General features: G+C 43.8%; 1 protein-coding gene and 1 long non-coding RNA gene across 3 annotated transcripts in view; one reads left to right on the plus strand and one right to left on the minus strand.

Annotated features, from left to right (window-relative positions):
- Positions 1 to 19,833, plus strand: part of LOC125632231 (uncharacterized) — a 29,324-nt gene that overhangs the window by 7,823 nt on the left and 1,668 nt on the right. Inside the window, exons 1-2 of one of the 2 annotated variants that reach the window (XR_007355231.2) lie at positions 12,118 to 12,452; positions 16,492 to 16,618. This is a non-coding gene — a long non-coding RNA (uncharacterized LOC125632231). Of the gene's footprint in view, positions 1 to 12,117; positions 12,453 to 16,491; positions 16,619 to 19,833 lie in introns of those variants that run through there. The other variant, XR_007355232.2, reaches the window with a different exon arrangement.
- Positions 3,978 to 19,833, minus strand: part of PARD6G (par-6 family cell polarity regulator gamma) — a 109,612-nt gene continuing 93,756 nt past the window's right edge. The window contains exon 3 of the mRNA XM_048840050.2: positions 3,978 to 9,726. Coding sequence (XP_048696007.1) covers positions 8,867 to 9,726 — 860 coding nt within the window. The 3' untranslated portion in view covers positions 3,978 to 8,866. The remainder of the gene's footprint in view (positions 9,727 to 19,833) is intronic.

Consider the following 19,833-nt stretch of genomic DNA (forward strand, 5'->3'; position numbering starts at 1 on the left):
GATGATATTTGTGTCATTAACCAGACCTGGGAGGACCAGGGAAGGAGGGGGTTGGGTCGCCTCTAGGGCTGACTGTAAAAGCTGGTAAGAGCAAGGTGTGTGTGGCAGAGGTGTGGAGCGGATGCCTAAAGCCAGAGCTGGCCAAGATGGAAGCAATCAGAGAGTGGTCTGCTTCCCAGACTAAGGAACAGGCCAAGACCTTTATTGGGATGGTGGGGCACTACTGGAGTTTTGTGCCCAACTTTAGCTCTGTGTCAGACAAGGGTAAACCAGACAAGCTGGTCTGGACCAGGCAGTGCCAGAGGGCTCTCTGCACGCTGAAGAAGGAACTGGACAAGGGCCTAGTCCTGGGAAACCCTGAGTGACCCTGCTCATTTTGGTCTCAAAGGAGGCAGAGACGACGAAGTGGGGACATTCCCTTGTTCTGGTGTATGTGAGCGTCTGTGAGCCTTACTATTGAGCTTATGTGAGGTTTACTGTTTTGCATGAATACTGTGTGTGCCTCAGTTTCCCTGTGCAGTAGTGCCTCGGTGTTGGGAATAGGGGTGTGTGACTTTTGCTGAGACCTCTGGGGTAGGTGAGGCTGCTCCAGCTGTTAGCACATATGCCATGACCGGTGCCCTTCATAACCTGAGATGCAGGAGGGGGATGTGACCAGGTGACTCTTTGCCCAGGAAGTGAGACAAAGACAAGGAGGAGGAGCAATGGGGGTGTCTGAAGTCAGGTCGCTGGAAGCTGGCAGTCTGCTTGGGGGCACTGGAAGAGGGGGAGTCCAGGGCATCTAGCCCAGGACTCACCAAGATGGACATGGCTGAAAGTCACTGATTTCTGTGTTAGCAAGTTCTGTTCTACACTGTGTTCCTGTTGAATAATAAACCTTCTGTTTTACTGGCTGGCTGAGAGTCACATCTGACTGTGGAGTTGGGGTGCAGGGACCTCTGGCTTCCCAAGGAGCCCTGCCCAGGCAGACTCGCTGTGGGAAGCGAACAGTGTTGAAGGGGATACTGAATGCTCAGAGGTCAGATCCAGGAAGGTCGAAGCTGTGTAAGCTTCTTGCCTTGTGACAGTATGCTCAGAGAGAAGAGGCTCCCCCAGAGTCCTGACTGGCTTTGTATGAAGTAGTTCCAGAGCAACTCCCAGTGACTCCATGACAGAGCCACAGCCTGGCCCTGCTAAGACCCGCATGGCCAGGTGTGGAGAGACGCAGCACACCTTCCACCTGTGCAGGGGGCCCACTGAAAGCAGCCACTCCCTCCCAGCCTGTGTCCACAGTGATGCCCAGGACAGGTGGAGGGTCTACGACGCCCCAGAGCTGCCCATGGCATGGCTCTTATGGCTGGGCTGAAGCTCCGAGGCCCCCGCCCGGCTAGAGCTGGGTCAGTGTAGGGTGACCAGATGTCCCAATTTTAAAGGGACAGTCCCAATATTTGGGTCTTTTTCTTATACAGGCACCGCTAGGTTGGTGAGAGCTGTGGGGAGCAGCTGGAGGGTTTGTGTGGCTCCCATAGTTGCCCAGGCTCCATGCTGCCCCCCGGGGGGGGCCCTGCAGAAGAGAAGAGGAGTGGAAGGGTGGGGCATTCACTCCAGCAAAAAGTGCAAGGGCCCTAGCCTCCCTGGTTCTGGTGCTACTGCCCCCCCCCCCCCACTCCTCTCTGATATTTCAAACTGGCATCCATCCCACCCACAACTTTACTGAGATCAAAGACAGTGACTTGATTATTTCATTGATGTTACAAAATACTGTTAGAGAATACATTCCCAAAAATAGTTTGGAAGTCTAATTACATAGTTCATACCAGATCAGCCTTCTTTGCTTTGGCAGAAGTAGAAGTTGGTATCCCCTTTTCCAGTCGTCAGTTTGCTTATCGAGGCAGTGAGAGCTACGCCAAGTACTTGGAATAGTGATGTCCCTTTTGTCCTCGAAAGCTCTTAAAACTTCCATGGACATGCTCTGCAGTCCCCTTCCAAACATTTTAGAGGCAGCAGTCTTACTTCTTCCGCTGCCTCTCTCCAATGAGTTCATTGGACATATTCCTGAAGGTTTCATCACATTACATAATCTTTAAAGATTAATCTTTAATTCCCAGAGAGTTAAGTGTTCCCTCTAATTTTTCCCACACATGTGGAATAATGTTATGTGCACCAATACAGAGGTGATTGTGACACATCACATGAATTTTGTTATGTGCACCAATATGAAGGTGGTGGGGCTGGGGATGATGGGTTTGAGGAGTGGGAGGGGGCTCTGGGTTCGGGCAGAGGGTTGGGGTGAGGGGTACAGGCTGCTCTGGGGCTGCAGTGGGGAGAGAGGACTCCCCCCCAGCCTTCTCTCACTGCAGCATCTCAGAGCTGGGGGAGGGGCACCTCTCCCCCCCCCGGCTGTGGCAGGTGGACACTGGGGCCGGGCCAAGGGAGGGGGGCCTCTTCTCTGACTGCGGCCCTGCACAGGGCTTAATAGGCAGTGGACGTGCTGCTTAGAGAGAACTTAGGTTGGCAACCCTAGCTGGGATCACTGAAGTAAATAGGGTAGCAGCATAGTGGCCAGGGCAGCTTTGGAACACCACTCACTGCTGGGCTTTCTGTGCCTGTCCCCTTTACTTGACCAGCTTCTCCATCAGTGAAGCATCCTGAGCGATCCACCAGTGCTTGCATGACCATGGAAAAAATATCCCTGTTGACATACTCAGTGACAAGGTGGGGTGGTTCCAGAATACAGATGTATATGCCATCTACTGCTCCACTGCAGTTAGGGAACCCTGTGCCTACAAATGCATGCACTATTTCCTGCACATTACCAAGAGTCACAGTCACAGATAGCAGATGATTAATGGCCGTATATACTTGGAGGACCAATGGGCCCCCACGGTGGATTTTCCAACTCCAAACTGATTGCCCACTGATCAGTAGCACTCCAGCATTGCAAGCTTCCAGAACATGAGCACCACTCACGTCTCCACTGTCAATACTATTCTCATTTTGGTGTCCTCGAGCTGGGGGCAAGCTCACCACACAGATCCAGCAATTCACCTTTTGCATGCAAAAATTCTGAAGCTATTGCTTGTTATTCCCAAATCTGCATGACTGTGATAGCCCACCAATCAGTGCTAATTTCTCAGGCCCAGAAGCAACAATAGACTATGGAGCAGCTCCATGAATGGCAGGAGCAACCTGGCATGTTTTTGTCATAGTACTATCCAGTTATTTTGGTGGAACGTCTCCCCATCATCTCCGTCCCATTGCAATAGTACTTGCTTCAGTTCTGCAAACACAGGAGAATCATGCATCTGTATTAGCAACACTCATGAAAACTGCACTGAGCTATGGGGACCAAAAAGTGGTGCTCAGGACTGTGGGAGTTTAAAAAAAAAAAAAGGCACAATAGTTATGGGACAGAATAGGCATTATGGGATGAACAAAGTGGCATGGTGGGAACTTCACCCCTAACTCCCAGAAGTCCCTGGGTGAACCAGTGGTATCCCACAAGGCATTGAGGCAGATAGCATCACAGGACACAATGGGATACCTGCCTGCTGTGTACCACGTTTTATGTTGCAACTACTCATGGTGAGGAGACACAGCACAGATGCAAGCATCCCAATGGAGATGCACACAAATGACATTCTACGTTTGGCTCCTATACGCCAGTGTAACTTGCATTGACTGAACTTTCTAAGGCAGCTCTTGCTTCTACTCCACTTTTCTAGATCCTCCAGCAAAAGAAAGGGAGGGCAAACTGTCCTACTTTCTAACAAATGTCCTTGTTTTTTAATAAAGAACTTCAAGCCTTTATGCATCATCACACAAAAGCAAAACAAAGGGTACAAAATCAATTTTACATATTCCATCTGATACGTATTCACAATGTTTTTTTTTCTTTTTCACCCCACCTCTTCCCAAACAGTATTCTTTCTAGAAGGAAAAAGATTAGACAAGTGTGCTTAGTTTCTCAAGTGATTTAACTCAGGGCAAAAAGGACGCTTGAGCAACTGGTTTATTTAAAAAACAAAAACAAAAGCTTTCATTCAATATTGAAACTTAAGATAAGGGACAGGAACATACCATTGTTGATGGCTGATGATTCAGTCCGAATCCGGTAATATGCATATGCAATAGATAGTTAATAATTAACAGACATCAGTAACTTTGAATAGCAAGAACAAGGTCAATAGTAGAAATATCCTGATGTCACATGACATTTCAGCCAATCCTAGCTAGGATCTTTGAATTTAAAATCTTGTTTGAAGAGGAGTTAGGTAAATGATTAAAATATCTGACATCCTTATCTTGTTTGCTCAGTTTACCAGGCAAAAAGATGATTTTTCAGTCACTTCTAAACTCAGCCTAATATGTGAAAAGCAAGCTGTATCGTTTCTTCCACTTTCATCAGCATTAGTTATACAGATCATCATTTAGAATTTAACTGGCAGTTCTGCTGAGGAGTTGTTGAAGCAGTTAGCACTGAAGAGATTGTATGGATATGCAAGAGCTACTTCAATTCTAACAGAAGTAAAAAAACTCACTTGTTTTAGTTAACTAAGCAGACATACCGTGAACACACAGGGTGCAGATATGCAAAGTAACACGCTATTTTTACATAACCACACACTAAATTCTCAGTGGCTATCAAGCTGAGAAGCTTCCAACTACCTAGCCCCACCCCATAGCCATCAATCTCATGTGGTACCTGAGACACACAGATGTTTCCATCCTGTCCTCAACAATTGATATGCTATCACAAAACTGTCCATGGAAAGGTCTACAAAAGCCTCACTCAACAGCTGTTAGACTTTTTTTTTTTTTTTTAAATCTATTGAAAAGATGGGTGTCATATTAGTAAAGGATGAGAGCCTTCCCTGGCACTAGAACTAAGACTTCTCCCTAGCAGGACATACTGTTAAAAAGTCAAACCAAACCTGCCCATCATCCACTGACTGGGCCAATATTAACTGAGTTTTCCTTAGAGGTGTCCCATTAGAGTAGCAACTGAGCTCAAGTTTGCTTAAAGAGACATCCTCAATTTAAAAGAGAAAGTCACCTCTGTCTAGAACTGTTGATTACAGTTAACACCTAACACTTGCATAACAGAAAGTTGAGAAGTCTTTTTTCTTCTACTTTTCCAGTTTGTTTACATAGGACATTTGTTATAACTTCACATAGTCAGTTTCAGACTTCTTGTACACAGTCAAGAGATTTTCATGTGTGTGCATCTTTCCTGGACCAACAGTGGAAGAGAAAAGCTATTTTAAAAAGAGACCACGACAAACTACAGACATTGGTGATGGGGTGGAACTCTGAGCGGTAATACCTGAAACTGCTTTTAATTCCATTTTTGAAATGGATTTCAAGCGGTTAGTATCCCTCAGCTGTATGTGTTCACAGGCCAAAATGAGAATGACAGAGTCAGCTCCTAGAACCTTAATTTTAGCCCGTAATGAGGTAACATGGGCTAGGACTTTCCTTGTAAGAACTATGCACTACCTTCAACTAAGTTGATATGATTTTCCATCTGAGTCAATCTGGCTGGCTTCTGATACATCCAAATTTGTGGAAGCTTCTTTGAAGGAGAATGTAGTTATCTCTGTTACCTCAGTCACTCTTATTGTTAAATACTTCCATTTCAGAGGTAATATCCTTTAATGCTGGAAGGCCACTTGCTGAAAAGTTTAAATTGAAACACACAGTCTTGGCTTCTCCACTTTCTCCACTTGCAGAAGTTTTTTCTGGAATCAGAACCATACCAACTCATTCATCTTGAAGTAGTATGTAAACGTAAGGTTTAGAGCAAATTGGGTACAATTAGTCCAAAGCTTTAGCACCATTCAGGGACAGGTGCCTAAAGTCCCATCTACACTAAAAATGCAAGAGTTTTGATCAAGTCAGAGAACACACAGTCATATAATAACTGATGCAAATGAAGCACAGACCTGTAGATACTTCCCAGAAAAAAGAGTTAAGGTATCATTCATCTCATTGAGGTGTTTGCTTGAAAGCCTGATGACAATTTAGGTATCCATTGGTGCTAAGGATCCATTATAACAAAAGTATTCAGTTACTCTGCAGTTGTAACTGGACTTCAAATAAAAGTACCTCCACTCATGCCAATCAGTCTGCATGGAAATGTGACTGAAGTTCCTGATGTAAGTTTTTATCTAATATATATTTTAACAAACAGAAATAATTGAGAGATTTGGGAAGATTTATCCTTTATTTTAGTATTTTGTAGACAGTGTAGTGAACTTTACTTATAGCATCATCTACCCGTGACAAAGTAGTGTTTTACTCAGAGGGGCTCCAAGACTCCTCTTCAGATGTTTCTCCAAATGCACTTTATTTGTACTCTCATGAAGCAGTCTACACCATGGCATCATATAAGACATAAGTGTCATAGGTGTTTTCTGGGAAGTCAGAGCAATCCCATTTCTCTAGGGAAAATATGTGACTTGAAAACAGACCTGTGGATGACAGAGCAAACTACTCTCCTTCCAGGGGAATCAGAACTGCAACAGTGGCATCCCTCAATAAAGGAAAGGTCATCTCTGAGGGAAAACCCAACCCAACAGAAATCAGAACAGTCTGCTGTGGACACATGAGCACAGAGGGTCCACTGAGGAACAGAGCAACAAACGTCCCCCCAACACAAGTGTGACCAGAAACTAGAGTCCAACTGGTTTGACATGACTGAAGAGTCAGACTTTTCTACTGACAGATGTAGGAAAGGGGAGGAAAGAAGGGTGCAGTGCAAGTTACTAGAGTACGTGCCAGCCCCAGTGTTGATGACATTTAAATTGAAAGCCACGCAAAGAGCGATCCCAATTTGTAATCCATGACTAGTCACATTGCTCAACCTGCCATTATTAGCTGGAGAAAATAAAACTTCAGCCAGACAGAACCCTCTTACTCAGAGCACAGTATACCTTTAAATAAAACTACTTTTATACTGATAAACTGGTCTGGTGACTGAAACATACAATGGTACAGTGAGGAAACTGTCTACTGCACCAATATCCGTCAGCTAAAATATGGCTACCTCTGCCAGCATACAAATAAAGTCATTGAAAGAGATGGTTGTCACAGGATCAATGTTCCATTCTTGCTGACCTGACCAAAATAGGTACACATCTCTCAAACTGACACAGCAAACAGGAGAGAATGTTAAAAAAACAATATTAAAGAAGCTTTAAACTATCCAAAAAATTACAGATTTAATTCAATGTCCTCAAGCATATCTGGCAGAGAACAGTGTAACATTGTGTTAATAAAGTAACAGTTGCTCATTTGTATTTTTAAAAATTAGAGTGAGAATCCACATACACCTTCCAAGTCCAGAACTGCACCTTGTTAAAACCTAAGTGGTCCAAGTTTTCAAACCCAGTGTAATATTAAAAGAAATACCCATTCCACCACATTAAAAAAAAACCAGAAAAGCTTTAATACACAATACTACAAAGTTAAAAAAAAAAGAAAATGACACAGCTAAAAGTAGAAAAATACATTGTAAGACAATTATATTTGTTCCTTAAACTGTTGAAGATATCAAAAAATATTTTAGATTAGACCATTTTAACAATTTGTGGCATTTTCTGGAGATGAGAAACAATTGGGTGCAAAATGGTTTCCTTTGGGTAATAAGTCCAGGTATTGACTCCCAAGTTAGTAGCTCTTAAATCCCTACACAACATGGCAGATTCCACTCTGATGCATCAGTGTCTGAAATATTGAACAAACTGTTCAGAGATAGGCTAGGAAGTCAGCCAGTATCCTTCAAATAGTGTACTGTAGACAGGCAGCCTTTTGCAGCTAAAGTCTTTGTGGATTCAAGTTGCCCCTAAAACACAGCAAAAAGCTCTTTCCATCAGTGATGTAGTCTAAGACATGGTGGTAATATGTATTTAAGTCATTCATATTTTGTTACCCTTCTGGCTTGTGTTCTCTAAATTCATACTACTTATGTTACCAAGAGATGGAGATGATGAAAACAGACAAGAAAATTACCAATTTTAGTGACTAATAAATATTTTTAAAAAATAATGCGCTTTTCACATGATGGTGCTGGAGTCAGTTAAAATTCCTCTAGGTAAATCTATTTTCCTTTTCACATACAGTAACCTAATATACAAAAATGTTATAATTCAGACAGTACTGCCACTGACCAGCAGGTGGTGCTGATCTAAAAGGAATGATGGTATCAACATCCTCCTCTATGCCTCTTTCTTAGACTTTTTAAAAAAAATTACACATATATACACATCTCATCTCATTTGGTCAAAGTTTTGTTTGGAAAGTGTAAATGCAGCGCTTCCCCAACATTGCTACCACCAGAGTAGGAAATGGCTACTTTATATAGAGTTTGTCCAGATTAGACATAACACGGCAAATAATCTGTGTAAACAAAAGTTAATGGAAGACCAGTATGTAATAATAGGAGGACTGATCAATTGTCATGAACTTTTAATATTTTAAGAGAAAACTGTGTTTTTCTCTGACCAGTTTAAAAAAAGACCCCACTCCAAACTGACATGTCCGTTACTATTCTCAAAAATCCACGCGAACCCAAAAGAGCCGTTTCCTAGCCCGTGGGATTTTTTCTGAAGTTTGTGTCAACTGAAAGTAATTTTAGATTTGGTGCTTCCATTTGCTCTCTCATTTTAAAACTGGGACAAACTATACATTTATACTATTTTTCAGAATTTGCAGTAACAGTTTTACGTCTAATCCCCAAAACCATGTTTCCTAGAAAGTAACATTTTTCACACCCATGGGGTCTATACGAATGTAGCTTCTCTCATTCTGTGCGTCAGGGGTTGCAAGAGTCCAATTTGTTCCAATTGGCATTTAAGACTGAAAACACTAAGTACAGGAACTGCCACTAAAGTGTAATCACAGTTCCATCCTCTTCAATGCCTCCTCTAGGGATAACCAAACTATGTCGGGGATCAGTTTTTAAGGAGCTTAGTATTTTGTGGATGTTACCATTGCTTTCTCGGCCAGAGTTACTGTTGAGAGCCAGGTCTCTCTGAAGTCTGTGGCTAAGACTGCTGCCATTGATTCGGGAGAGACTACTAGTGGGGAAGCTGTGCAATTTGGGAATGTGCTGTGGGTCCAGACCACCCTCAATGACAATGTCAGCTTCCTCATCACTCTCCATCTCATCAGGGTGGAAGTTTTGCAGCATGTGTGAAGAAGGCAAGCTGTGGTGACTAGCTGTGCTATCTGTGGACTGGCCTGAGCTGCCAGACATCCTACTGCTTCGGATAATATTGTTCCTTTGGTTTGCTGGCTTCACAGTGATAATAAGATTGTGGCTGTTGGCGATCATCATGTCCGTTACTTGGTCAAGAGTTTTCCCAGCCACTTCAATGCCATTAACTTCCAGGACCTCATCATTAACAGCCAGCAATCCTGTGCTCTCTGCTAAGCCACCAGGAACCATACGAGAGATGAAAATACCAGGTACTTTTTCCAGTCCATGAGGAGTTACTCTCACACTGGTCCCATCACGGATGTAAAATCCTAATGGTTTCTCACACCCGTGTCGATAGAGCCTCACTCTTCTGTGCGTTTCAGGAAGAATGTCCACATCAATGATGGAAGACACTGGTCTAAAATCATGAGGCATGCTGATATTAATGTGGGGACGCCTGCGAAGGTTGTCATTGCGGAGAGTCACCAGAGCCTTCTTTTTCCTGGTTAGCGTGTTGGTCCCAAAGTTACTGTAGTCCACTTCATCTGGAAAAGAGAAGCTACTGTTATATATCAATTTTATGGATTATAGGTCAATCTGGAAGGTGTATCTAATAAGCAAATCTGGTTCAGTGAAGTGTCTCTCCCAATATATGAATGCCAATGAAGTCCGCTGCTTAGCTAAAAATCTCATTTAATTTTGTTTGTTACCACTTCACTCAGACAATTCACTGAATTACTATTAATACTTCCAATCGCAATCATATTTTGCAAGATATCAGATGTTTGGTCTCATCTATTTTTTCTAACATGAGAATACTTGCTATTGCAAGTCTGACACACGGTTCTACTCTTACGGACAGATTTTCAGTGATAGGGACTTGTATTTTATGCATACATCTCAGGTGTGCAAATACCAGACGTCCATATGCAAATTATCCACACATGACTAACTCTGAAATCTGAATCTTGGAGTATTTTATGTCCAGGCTACAGATTTGTACGTTTGTGTTGGTACCTGGAATGAGTGTTCCTCTGTGTGAAGAGCGTGTTGTGTGTACATTTTAAAAAAGTGGTTAAATTCTCTTTGCAGAGTTTTATCCCAAGAATGCGTGTGACTGATTCCAATCAGCAATGAGATGCATAAACATGTGAGGTTATGGGAGTTATATATTCTATTGAAAGAGTTCATGTGGTGACTAAGAAATGCTCCAAGAACCACAGAATAACAGATGTACCTAAAATTCTTATCCCTAGTTCCCAATACAAATATGGTATCATATTTTAACATAAAACATACATTCATTGGAGAGATCTTTCATCAGAAGTTCAAGAGGGCTAGCACTTCAGACATAAGTATTAATAAAGTGTTGATTAATTCTACTGTTGGAAGACAAGCCTCTAAAGATACACAAGTGGTAAACAGTGAGACTAATATTTTCATTCTTTCCCTCCCACAGCACAAAGGGTTTGGGTGTATCAATGTGTATTTGAGAAGTGGTATCTCTCTCTGCTGGACTTTGTCATAACCCAAAAGTGTTGGAAAAAAACAAAGTTTAGACTCAAATGTTACAGAAATGCTTAATGCCTAATCCTTTTTGATCAGTTTTTCAAGAGGATTATGGAGATTTATATGATGAATAATTAGAAGATAATTTAAAATCATCCTGATAGTATAACTTGAAGACTAAGTTATCTAGCTGTTAAAGGAAACTGGAGTTCTTGGTCAGAGAAGCAGCATTTATGGTAATTTTCTTCTAGTTGCATAGAACACCCCATTAATGTCCAAATTCTCTGTTGCCCTACACCCCATTTGCACTGACTATGTTAGCACAAAGTGGCCACAAAGTAGCTGTAGGATTCTCCCCCTCAAGAATATCTCCAGTGCAAGGGGCACCTCTTGGGCAGGTGTGCGAAATTTAAAGCTTGTCCCTGTTCTCTTTCATTACAGGTCCCTCAAAGCCACACCAGCTGCTCTGCTATATTACCTTAGCGTGCACCATGCTGTGGCATCATAACTACTCCAGAGCCAACCCATACGATAGGCACAACCCTTCCCCCCCCCCCTCCAAATCAGTGTACACTGGCAAAGTGAATACTGAAATGTTTAAAATATCCAAATATAAAAGTCTGAAACATTGCCAGGAAGTGGCCACAGCCAGGATAATGCTAAAAGAAATTTTTGGTAGCAGAAATTAGACTTTTCTGCTTCCCTCATTGACAGAATTGTCAATTAAATTTCCATCACTGGTGAGCATTCATGAGCCAGAAAGACCTCAGATTGACTTCAGATCCCAGAAGGTTTCCAGGGCTCACTATAAACTTCTTGCAAACTGAAGAAATTTGATGTAGACCGTAATGACAAGCATAGACTCTCACTACCAAGCCCCACCTCAAAAGTCGACACTTGTCTCCCCCCAACTGCACCTTGCTGGTAAAATTGTTAGCAGTGCTTGAGGGAGAGGGGGTGGGTGGAAGAGATATAAAATCAGAAGTTCTTCCTCAACCATAACTAAAGCATTGTGGTAGCAGCACTGTATTTTACTTTAATGAAAAACAATGAAAGCTTAAATGACTAAACTGTGCAGATTTTGGTGAAACCCAAGATTAAATAGTAATGTTTTAATTTATATTTAAAATACATGAAAACCAGTTTCATTTAGAACTTCCCTCGGCAGTGTTAGAACCATCCCCGCATTATGCTAGTTCATGAGAACCAGAAAGAGATTCTGTTACACTTTGCCCATATTGCAATAAAACTACACTAGTCAGAGTCCCTAACCTTCCACTCACTCCCTCAAAATACCGACACAATATAAATGGTGAGAAGTAATGATTTGCGATGTGACGGAGAGACTGCCGAGACTCATCAAGCCCTCAGATCGCTACCCCTTCCTGCTTCTCCATGTGGGCACCAATGATACTGCCAAGAATGACCTTGAGCGGATCACTGTGGACTACGTGGCTCTGGGAAGAAGGATAAAGGAGTTTGAGGCGCAAGTGGTGTTCTCGTCCATCCTCCCCGTGGAAGGAAAAGGCCTGGGTAGGGACCATCGAATCATGGAAGTCAACGAATGGCTACGCAGGTGGTGTCAGAGAGAATGCTTTGGATTCTTTGACCATGGGATGGTGTTCCATGAAGGAGGAGTGCTGGGCAGAGACGGGCTCCACCTTACGAAGAGAGGGAAGAGCATCTTTGCGAGCAGGCTGGCTAACCTAGTGAGGAGGGCTTTAAACTAGGTTCACCGGGGGAAGGAGACCAAAGCCCTGAGGTAAGTGGGAAAGCGGGATACCGGGAGGAAGCACAGGCAGCAATGTCTGTGAGGGGAGGGCTCCTGCCTCATACTGAGGATGAGGGGCGATCAGCAGGTTATCTCAAGTGCTTATATACGAATGCACAAAGCCTTGGAAACAAGCAGGGTGAACTGGAGGTCCTGGTGATGTCAAGGAATTATGATGTGATTGGAATAACAGAGACTTGGTGGGATAACTCACATGACTGGAGTACTGTCATGGATGGTTATAAACTGTTCAGGAAGGACAGGCAGGGCAGAAAAGGTGGGGGAGTAGCACTGTATGTAAGGGAGCAGTGACTGCTCAGAGCTCCGGTACGAAACTGCAGAAAAACCTGAGTGTCTCTGGATTAAGTTTAGAAGTGTGAGCAACAAGAGTGATGTAGTGGTGGGAGTCTGCTATAGACCACCGGACCAGGGGGATGAGGTAGATGAGGCTTTCTTCCGGCAGCTCGCAGAAGCTACTAGATTGCACGCCCTGGTTCTCATGGGCGACTTTACTCATCCTGATATCTGCTGGGAGAGCAATACAGCGGTGCATAGACAATCCAGGAAGTTTTTGGAAAGCGTAGGGGACAATTTCCTGGTGCAAGTGCTAGAGGAGCCAACTAGGGGGGGAGCTTTTCTTGACCTGCTGCTCACAAACTGGGTAGAATTAGTGGGGGAAGCAAAAGTGGATGGGAATCTGGGAGGCAGTGACCATGAGTTGGTTGAGTTCAGGATCCTGACATAGGGAAGAAAGGTAAGCAGCAGGATACGGATCCTGGACTTCAGGAAAGCAGACTTCAACTCCCTCAGGGAACGGATGGGTAGGATCCCCTGGGGGACTAACATGAAGGGGAAAGGAGTCCAGGAGAGCTGGCTGTATTTCAAGGAATCCCTGTTGAGGTTACAGGGACAAACCATCCTGATGTGTCGAAAGAATAGTAAATATGGCAGGCGACCAGCTTGGCTTAACGGTGAAATCCTAGCGGATCTTAAACATAAAAAAGAAGCTTACAAGAAGTGGAAGGTTGGACATATGACCAGGGAAGAGTATAAAAATATTGCTCGGGCATGTAGGAATGATATCAGGAGGGCCAAATCGCACCTGGAGCTGCAGCTAGCAAGAGATGTCAAGAGTAACAAGAAGGGTTTCTTCAGGTATGTTGGCAACAAGAAGAAAGCCAAGGAAAGTGTGGGCCCCTTAATGAATGAGGGAGGCAACCTAGTGACAGAGGATGTGGAAAAAGCTAATGTGCTCAATGCTTTTTTTGCCTCTGACTTCACGAACAAGGTCAGCTCCCAGACTGCTGTGCTGGGCATCACAACATGGGGAATAGATGGCCAGCCCTCTGTGGAGAAAGAGGTGGTTAGGGACTATTTAGAAAAGCTGGACGTGCACAAGTCCATGGGGCCGGACGAGTTGCATCCGAGAGTGCTAAAGGAATTGGAGGCTGTGATTGCAGAGCCATTGGCCATTATCTCTGAAAACTCGTGGAGAACGGGGGAAGTCCCAGATGACTGGAAAAAGGCTAACGTAGTGCCAATCTTTAAAAAAGGGAAGAAGGAGGATCCTGGGAACTACAGGCCAGTCAGCCTAACCTCAGTCCCCGGAAAAATCATGGAGCAGGTCCTCAAAGAATCAATCCTGAAGCACTTGCATGAGAGGAAAGTGATCAGGAACAGCCAGCATGGATTCACCAAGGGAAAGTCATGCCTGACTAATCTAATCGCCTTCTATGATGAGATTACTGGTTTTGTGGATGAAGGGAAAGCAGTGGATGTATTGTTTCTTGACTTTAGCAAAGCTTTTGACACGGTCTCCCACAGTATTCTTGTCAGCAAGTTAAAGAAGTGTGGGCTGGATGAATGCACTATAAGGTGGGTAGAAAGTTAGCTAGATTGTCGGGGTCAACGGGTAGTGATCAATGGCTCCATGTCTAGTTGGCAGCCGGTGTCAAGTGGAGTGCCCCAGGGGTCGGTCCTGGGGCCGGTTTTGTTCAATATCTTCATAAATGATCTGGAGGATGGTGTGGATTGCACTGTCAGCAAATTTGCGGATGATACTAAACTGGGAGGAGTGGTAGATTCGCTGGAGGGCAGGGATAGGATACAGAGGGACCTAGACAAATTGGAGGATTGGACCAAAAGAAATCTGATGAGGTTCAATAAGGATAAGTGCAGGGTCCTGCACTTAGGACGGAAGAACCCAATGCACAGCTACAGACTAGGGACCGAATGGCTAGGCAGCAGTTCTGCGGAAAAGGACCTAGGGGTGACAGTGGATGAGAAGCTGGATATGAGTCAGCAGTGTGCCCTTGTTGCCAAGAAGGCCAATGGCATTTTGGGATGTATAAGTAGGGGCATAGCGAGCAGATCGAGGTACGTGCTCGTCCCCCTCTATTCGACATTGGTGAGGCCTCATCTGGAGTACTGTGTCCAGTTTTGGGCCCCACACTACAAGAAGGATGTGGATAAATTGGAGAGAGTCCAGCGAAGGGCAACAAAAATGATTAGGGGTCTGGAACACATGACTTGTGAGGAGAGGCTGAGGGAACTGGGATTGTTTAGTCTGCAGAAGAGAAGAATGAGGGGGGATTTGATAGCTGCTTTCAACTACCTGAGAGGTGGTTCCAGAGAGGATGGTTCTAGACTATTCTCAGTGGTAGAAGAGGACAGGACAAGGAGTAATGGTCTCAAGTTGCAATGGGGGAGGTTTAGGTTGGATATTAGGAAAAACTTTTTCACTAGGAGGGTGGTGAAACACTGAAATGGGTTACCTAGGGAGGTGGTAGAATCTCCTTCCTTGGAAGTTTTTAAGGTCAGGCTTGACAAAGCCCTGGCTGGGATGATTTAATTGGGGATTGGTCCTGCTTTGAGCAGGGGGTTGGACTAGATGACCTCCTGAGGTCCCTTCCAACCCTGATATTCTATGATTCTTTTCAAAATCACTCCGTTTTAATACTGCAAGGCAGACTTGCAAAATTCTACTCGTCCAGTTAGCTAAGAAGAGTCTGATACCTTAATTTTCTTTACACATCAGTGATTAGACCAGTGGTTCTCAACCTATTTATCTATATGTGGCCTGCATCCAGTATTACCTGTATGGCCATGAGGATGTCACATGGGCTGCAGTTCTGTGCCGATTGTGCCACAAGTGGCCCGTGGGCCACAGGCTGAGAACCACTGGAGTATACAGTGTATGGATTGATTAACATGACAATTTGCAAGATTGTTTTGAGGTAATATGAATGCCACAACTAAAGAAGAGTATACGAAGACACAGATATCCCAACATGTATAGTCATGATATCCATGCAACAAGTACCTTTAGTTCCACAACCATGGGGGAGGGGGAAGACAGAAACTTGAATTTGTTTTGCTCTTTTGACCTGCTCACATGCTCTCAGCCTACTAATCCATCTTCTGAGATGACTGCCCACATTCCTAACCTCTGAGCAGCTTTATACAGCTACCTTTTTTAATTAAAAGAGAACCTACCACAGAAATGGTTTTTCTTTTCTTCCAAACATGGATCAGACAGAAGTAGGCATTACATTGCAAATCACACAGGCTACATTCAGTGCAGGTCCACTGACTGTTTTAGGGGGTTAGTATTTCATGACCAGCTTGCACTAGAAACCAATCCAACGTCTCATCGACACAATGGGATTTCCATTTTTCTGATAATGTCAAGCAGTAGTTTTAAGCCCTGGCCAGTCATGCAATATTAGTTTTTAAGACCATATCATTTTCATTTCTAGAGAACTCAAGTTTAATTTCTGGATGTTATTACCAAGTGTTGTCACTCCAAAGCCCCAGGAACTAAGGCAGCCACTTGACTTTGGAGAGAGAGAGATTAAAATAAGCTACAAATTAAAGTTTTCTAGAAGAGCTCAAATACAAAATACATGATGGGTGATGACACAGCTTTTGTTGGGATGCCCTGCTCACTCGCCAACAACTATACATGCAACAATTGATCTCTGTACTGCGAATTTCTGTAAAGAGGGAATATTCTTGCTTCATCCTACAGGGAAGTAGTTCCATTGAAATGTGACATCAGTTTCCATGACGACAGAATGAGGTAAATCACACAAGTGCAGGATGGAACAGAAACCCTGTGGTGAAGGTAGAGGAGGAGGAGAGTACTTACTGGCTAAGTAAGTTACTATGCATATAAAAGTTCTCTCTTTTCCAGTTTGCCCTAGTGTGCAAATCTCTGTCAAACTGTGGTTTATTACTGAAAGTCAGCAATAAAAACTGTTCAAAAGTCAAATTGTCTGTGACACTGCACTAATTACACAGGTACACAGTTAACAGGGGTTAATAATATAGTAGTGAATAAGTTCTTGGAGTTTCTTCATCATAAAATTTCAGGAAGTACAGTAATTCCATTTTACTTAATGGAGTGGATCATGTTTGATTACTGGTTCTTAATGGGGATGAACAATTACTGTGTGAAAACTTGTAATATTCCACACAAGGCAAGCTGGCAGAATTCTCCATCCTGCTTAATCATTCTGATCCCTCTGTGGGTCAAAGATGTCAGTGTTTCTGCAAACTTCTGCACAATGCTGGGAACACTGTCTAGAGGTCCTGTATTTCAGTGAAAGTCAGATTACATAAATAAGAAAAAATGTGACCCCTGCATGCAGCCACAGTGTAAAGAATTAAAGTGTGACTGATGCTATTCACAGGTGACAGGAAGGAAAAACTAGACCAGCGGTTCTCAAACTGTGGGTTGTGACCCCAGGGCTGGCGTTAGACTGGCTGGGACACAGAGCCAAACTGAAGCCCAAGCCCCACAACAGAGGGCAGCAGGGCTCAGTTTACAGGCCCCCCTGCCCAGGGATGAAGCCTTGGGGCTTTGGCTTTGGGACCCCCTGCTTGTGGTGGTGGGGCTCGGGCTTTGCCCGCCCCACCCCCACCTCGGAGCAGCAGGTTCATGCAGGCTCAGGCTTCAGTCCCCATTCTTGAGGTCGTGTAGTAATTTTTTAAAGATTTACAACCTATCCTGAAAAATGATTCCTCACTCTCACAGGTCCAGTCCTCACTTACAGACAGCCCCACAATCTGAAGCAAATACTCACCAGCAATCACCCACCACACAACAAAAACACTAACCTAGGAACCTATCCTTGCAACAAAGCCCGATACCAACGCTGTCCACATATTTATTCAAGTGACACCATCATAGGATCTAATCACATTAGCCACGCCATCAGGGGCTCGTTCACCTGCACATCTACTAATGTGATATATGCCATCATGTGCCAGCAATGCCCCTCTGCCATGTACGTTGGCCAAACCGGACAGTCTCTACACAAAAGAATAAATGGACACAAATCTGACATCAGGAATCATAACATTCAAAAATCGGTAGGAGAACACTTCAACCTCTCTGGCCACTCAGTGAAAGATCTAAGGGTGGCAATTTTGCAACAGAAAAGCTTCAAAAACAGACTCCAACGAGAAACTGCTGAGCTTGAATTAACATGCAAACTAGATACCATTAACTTGGGTTTGAATAGAGACTGGGAGTGGCTGGGTCATTACACATATTGAATCTATTTCCTTAAGTATCCTCACACCTTCTTGTCAACTGTCTAAATGGGCCATCTTGATTATCACTATAAAAGTTTTTTTTTCCTGCTGATAATAGCTCATCTTAACTAATCAGCCTCTCACAGTGTGTGTGGCAACTTCCAACTTATCTGTATGTATTGTGACAAAGTTCCTCCTCTGGTGGGTCCTGTGCTTTTTGGCGGATTTGCTCGCCTCAGAGATTCACAGCAGCCCTCAGTTTGGCCACCTTCATGGCTCAAATCTGCCGTTCACTCAGTTAGCCTCATCACTGGCCAGCATGGGGAAAAGGAAGAACAATAATCCCCGCAGTGTCTGCTGATCCACCTAGTGGATTGGGGAACAGGCCAGAGACCTTCCCTTCTGGTGGAACCCACAGTCCAGGTCAACTCCTCCGGTATCAAGTAGGGAGTCGGGAACCTGGACCTGCCCTCTACTTCGGGTTCCAGTCCAGGGCCCTGTGGATTGCAGCTGTCTACAGTGGCTCCTGTAACAGCTGTGTGACAGCTACAACTCCCTGGGCTACTTCCCCATGGCCTCCTCCCAACACCTTCTGTATCCTCACCTCAGGACCTTCTTCCTGATGTCTGAGGATACTTGTACTTCTCAAAAAGAAAAGGAGTACTTGTGGCACCTTAGAGACTAACCAATTTATTTGAGTATAAGCTTTCGTGAGCTACAGCTCACTTCATCTTTTTGCAAATACAGACTAACACGGCTGTTACTCTGAAACCTGTCATTATGCAAGGCACTGCATTTAGCCGTATGGAGTGGAAATCTATCAACTGCATGAAAAAACTTGTACTTCTCAGTCTTCCAGCAGTACACCTTCTCACTCTCAGCTTCTTGTGCCTCCTGCTCCCAGCTCCTTGCATGCACCACAAACTGAAGTGAGCTCCTTTTTAAAACCCAGGTGCCCTGATTAGCCTGCCTGTCTTAATTGATTCTAGCAGCTTCTTGATTGGCTGCAGGTGTTCTAATCAGCCCACCTGCCTTGTTTCCAGACAGTTCCTGATTGTTCTGGAACCTTCCCTGTTACCTTACCCAGGGAAAAGGGACCTACTTAACCTGGGGCTAATATATCTGCCTTCTATCACTCTCCTGTAGCGATCTGGCCTGACCCTGTTGAGAGAGAGAGAGAGAGAGAGAGAGTGTGTGAGTGTGTGTGTCTTCTTACTATACGTTCCATTCTATGTATCCGATGAAGTGGGCTGTAGCCCACGAAAGCTTATGCTCTTATAAATTTGTTAGTCTCTAAGGTGCCACAAGTGCTCCTGTTCTTTTTTTAGTAATTTTTGTTGTCAGAAGGGCATTGCGGTGCAATGAATTTTGAGAGTCCCTGAACTAGACTTCTGGGTGCTGAATCTGAACACTGAATCGATTTCTTAATGAAGTATTATAAAGAGAATGCTTGAAGCTCTGTCAAGCATAAAATGCAGTGCTTACAGATTGTTAAGACAAGTATCCAGGATCTGACGGATCAAACTGCTATCACTGAACTACAGAAGACTCAGACATGAGTTTTAACTATGCTGACAATTTTATTTCCTGTAAAATTTTTAAATGTCAAAAAGAAGGGCTCCTGACCTTGTCAGTTCCATCCCATCTAACTTCCCAACATAATGCTGCACATACAGAAATACCTTCGAATTTTTTTTGTAGACACCTACTGTTACTGTTCCTCTTTCCCATAAGGCATTTACTTTTAGTGCATTTTGTGAAAAATTCCATTACTGAGCAGCCTGTTGGACAAACAAACACTTGGAATATTTTTGTCTGCCTCCTCATTTAA

This window comes from Caretta caretta, chromosome 2 (assembly GCF_965140235.1).
Source record: "Caretta caretta isolate rCarCar2 chromosome 2, rCarCar1.hap1, whole genome shotgun sequence".
Classification (NCBI taxonomy): domain Eukaryota; kingdom Metazoa; phylum Chordata; order Testudines; family Cheloniidae; genus Caretta; species Caretta caretta.